At 44.6% G+C, this 4188-nt stretch overlaps 1 protein-coding gene across 1 annotated transcript; it reads right to left on the bottom strand.

The window, feature by feature from the left end:
- Positions 1–386: 386 nt before the first annotated feature.
- Positions 387–3589, bottom strand: LOC105232583 (homeotic protein empty spiracles). Its single transcript, XM_011214307.4, has 2 exons — positions 1676–3589; positions 387–1558 (listed from the first exon to the last, which is right to left on the bottom strand). The coding sequence occupies exons 1-2, from the start codon at positions 2907–2909 to the stop codon at positions 1206–1208; spliced, it is 1587 nt and encodes a 528-aa protein (XP_011212609.4). The 5' UTR covers positions 2910–3589; the 3' UTR covers positions 387–1205.
- Positions 3590–4188: the final 599 nt, after the last annotated feature.

Below are 4188 nucleotides of genomic sequence, written 5' to 3'. Positions count from 1 at the left end.
TTTTGACCGAACATTTGGGCTTATGAAAGGTGTGTGCCCGGTTTGTTCCGCACAAATTGACTGACGATCAAAAATTGCTCAGAATCCAACATGCGAAAGATGATTATTTGGCCTTTTCAGAAAAATGCATTTGGCCATGAAAGAAAAGCGTTATGCAGACGTAGAAGCCATTCAAAAGCATATTGGCATACTGGCTGTCATACCGGCCAACGAACTAAAACACTCGTTCGAAATGCTTTTGGACCGTGCAAAAAGCTGTATTGAAACAGAAGGAGACTATTTTAAATAAAATAAATTGATTTTGCCGATAAAACCATTTGTTCTATTATTTTTTTATAGTCCTGTTTACTTTGGAACATACCTTGTATAAGTATAATGAAAGACAGTTTTATAATATTTTCTGATTTTCTAGTTGTTTAGATTTTTATTTTTTAACTCTTTTCTCTCTGCATTTTCAATTACCGTACTTAAAACTATATAATAATATACAAACTGCTGTTTTCTACACTTAAATACAATACCAACTAAGACTTTTGTTGTGGAAATCGAAAACAAATAAAAAATAATAAAATAAATAAAGTTTTCAAGTATAATAACGCTCCGCCCCTTAAGAAGTACATAAACAGTAAGTAAGTACATTTTTGTTTCATTTGAGAGATCGATCATTTTGATGGGAATATTTCGAACGATTCACCTGCCAAATAAAAATCTGGCATCTCTCATAAATTTGGCACGTCCCAGAGAAGATAGCTACCGTCGCACTAATCATAATTTTAACTTGATTCTATTATTAGTTCACTGGTGAGCCTTATTCATACTTGAAGTAATTGAATACATACACATACATATGTACATTCGCTTGTTGGGTTTCTTAAAAACGACATTTAGTTTCTACAAACACTTTGCACTAACTATAAGTATTTACTATATACCTGTTATTTACCGCCCTTAATTAAGTTTCATCATTTGCCTATAATCATACAATTTAAGTTTATATCACATAGTTTTCGTCGTTTGCCCGCAAGGCGTTTGCCGCGTTACACCTTGCCTGACGCACACATACACTCACACACAAAATAATTCATGATTCTTCTGATAATAAATTAAGGAACTCTCATATCCATGCATTCTACTCGTAGCTCTTGTGAGCTCCAGCTATTTACACTCGTTTCGCTATTTATTTCCGATCGAAAGCCAAATATTTTTCAATGGCTCGTGTCGAGCTCGTGCTCCTCGTCGCTTGGGCAATCGTCCATTTCCATGTCGATTAGCTCATCATCGTCATCCTCATCGCAGCTGGCTGCATTGCGGCTGCGATCGGAATGTGAGCCGTCGCCTTTGTCGTCCTCTTGTTGCATGCGCTTATGTTTGGTGCGGCGATTCTGGAACCACACTTTCACTTGTGTCTCGGAGAGATTGAGGGACTGGGCGAGCGCCTTGCGTTCAGCGCCAACGACATATTGGTTGCTTTCGAACGCGTGTTCGAGCTTCAGGAGCTGCGAGGGCGAGAATGCGGTGCGTATGCGTTTTGGTTTACGGAACGGCTGGAGCAAGAAATCTAGATTGAAGAAAAGAACAAGAGAAAGCGGTATTAGCACATTTCTTCTCTATTGAGTATATTGAGAATAGAAAAATTGCATTGAATTGAATTTGAGTAAAAATTGCAAATACTTACTTCCTGGAAATCGGTGTGGAAATATGCGACCATGTCGGCTCAATAGCCAAGGATACAGTGGATAGCTGTCGCGCGGCATGCCGGGGCTAGTCATGAATGGCGCAGCATGTGGAGGTAAGCCTCCACCCAAAACGTGGCCAGCCTGGAGGGCGGCGGCCATTTGAAATTGTGCGGCGGCGATTAAGTGTGGATTATGCTGAGGAGGTAATTCTGGCGGCGGTGCATTGATATATGGCGGCAGCGCCTTTATATCGGGCATACCTTGCTGTGGAGGCGGTACAATACCACTAGGCCCAATGACTGGAAACGGTCGCACCAAACCGGGAGCATGCGGCATTCCAGGCATAAGCATAGGGCCTGGGCCTGAACCCAGCGCAGTTGATGGTTTCGAGTATTGCGGCGTTGTCAGTTGTGGCGGAACTTGTTGTGTAGCTGTGGGCAACGCAGCAGGACTTCCAGGCAGCATAGCGGGCGGAGATGAGGGATGTGATGACGAGGGTGAGACCGATTTGGGTGGTGTGTGCGGTGGTTGAGGGTGTTGCTGGTTAGGCTGGTGACGTTGGGCGGGATGTTGAGCTTGTTCACCGGCCGGCGGCAATGGTGAACGTTCACGTTTAAGGTGCAACATATGTGGAACAGCAGGCGCATCTTCAGGCGATGAGAGACGGGTTTGTGCTAGTGGCGAAGGACTGTAAGGGCTAGCAGAATGTATGCTCAAATTGGCAGCGGCGGCAGCGGCTGCTGAGCTATGCAGGCGCTGAATAATATCTTGAATATCCTGCCGCATGGGTGCACTACTGTTGGGCGATATTTGCTGTTGCTGTTGGTGTTGTTGTTGCTGCTGTTGGTGATGTTGGAGCAGTAGATGTTGCTGAAGGGCGTGTTGCTGAGCGGGCGACAAATGTTGAGGCAAGTGTGTATGAATACCGTGTGGGTGTGAGTGCGGCGTTAGCGGCAGAGCTGACAAAACTGACGCGCCCGGGCCATGTGCGACGGCAGATGTGTGAGATGTTGCGGGTGGGGTTTGAGGTGGGGAGCTGGGTGCACTACGGGCACTTGTCGTGTTTGCAACATTTAGTTGCTCGCCAGAAAGCTCATTGCTGCCGACGGCACTTTGGGTCGGCGACACTGCTGAATTATTGCCCACAATCGATTCGATGCTAAAGCCGATCTTCTGCTTTGGCGTAGGCATTAGAACGGCTGAGGTGGGCAGCGGCGGAATCATTTTAGTCATATATAAACGTTTTTTCGCGGCTACTGGAGAACCCAAACTTAGCAGTTGGTGGTTCGAAGTCGCGATCAATTCCAAATTATTTATAGGCACAGTTTAAAAGCAATTGTTTTTTTTTTGTTTTTTTTTTTATCACTGCTATTGGCCAATGTGAGCCAATTAGGTTTTATTAGAACAGATTTTATCTCACTTTTTCGTTTGATAGTTTCAACACTTCACACTGTTTGATTTACTTTTTAATGTAGCTGCAACATAACGGGCTGCTACTGTAAACACATGTCTTTTTAGGCGGATAATTACAGTCGCACACAGTATTTTGTAATCCACGAAAGCGCTCGAGTCAGAAGCATGTCTATTACAAAGTTCGCTTCTGTTCTTATTTTGATACAACTCTGTTCGCGCGATTAAGGTGTTCACTCTACGACAGTCGCTGTCAGAATAATCCACAACCGTGCACCGCTGCCGCACCAAGTGCCAGAGCATCACTCCAATCGAGCTCTTGCCCAGTGCGCGCTCTCTCTCAACTCGATGTTGTTGCTCTTCCAACACACACACAGCCAGCAGTCCAAGCACACGCACTCATCAAATACGAACCCCACTGGCAAACCAGTAGAACCGGTTAAGCATAAAAGGCACTCGCCTATTGCCAATGTGAGCAAGAAGCTAAATATTGACAAACATGTGTTCAGATATATATCTTTAGATACGTTTGTATGTACATATGTGCGTTTGAATTGCTCGTTCTTGCTCGAGCGCAGCGAATGGCTTCGAGTGGGCAGTGCCTAAGCAACCCCTGTGCCCATACCCGCTTGGCGGTTTACATACGCGCAGAGGCAACCGTGATTCCAAACCTCTGTGGATTTTATCTGAGAGATACATTTTCATGTACACGACAGAGTAAGATGTATCATAACACTATCCAATGCTGCTGCTCGCTCAGTCAATATTTACCTTGTCGCATTCGCTGCGCTACCGTGAAGTGGCTATTCTATTTCCCAACACTCGCCGGCTATTGGAGGGCGTTACCCAACTAAATATGCCGATTTTACGCTCGCAATCGCCGCTTTCTGCATATGGCTTCCGTGTTGTTGCTGACGCCGTTGGCCATTACTGCTATTGCGATATTGTACAGGCGAAAAGCAAGCAGCGGGCAGAGGGCAAATTAGTGAAAATTGCCATAGTGGAATAAATCGCTTGTTGTAATTGTTGTAATATACATACATTGTATATGTGTTGTTATCAAAATATGCTTGCAGTTGTTGTTGCATTTGGCGCAGCGGTC

The sequence above is a fragment of the Bactrocera dorsalis genome, unplaced genomic scaffold, assembly GCF_023373825.1.
Source record: "Bactrocera dorsalis isolate Fly_Bdor unplaced genomic scaffold, ASM2337382v1 BdCtg010, whole genome shotgun sequence".
NCBI lineage: Eukaryota > Metazoa > Arthropoda > Insecta > Diptera > Tephritidae > Bactrocera > Bactrocera dorsalis.
Note: the sequence above shows the minus strand (reverse complement) of the source record. Positions and strands in the feature narration are given on the sequence as shown.

What these genes read in the sequence shown, in the direction of transcription:
- LOC105232583 (XM_011214307.4), bottom strand. Translation starts at nt 2,909, where the DNA reads ATGACTAAAATGATTCCGCCGCTGCCCACCTCAGCCGTTCTAATGCCT. An exon ending in TCCACACCGATTTCCAGGAA is followed by an intron (nt 1,559 to 1,675) that starts GTAAGTATTTGC and finishes TCTTCAATCTAG; the next exon opens with ATTTCTTGCTCCAGCCGTTC.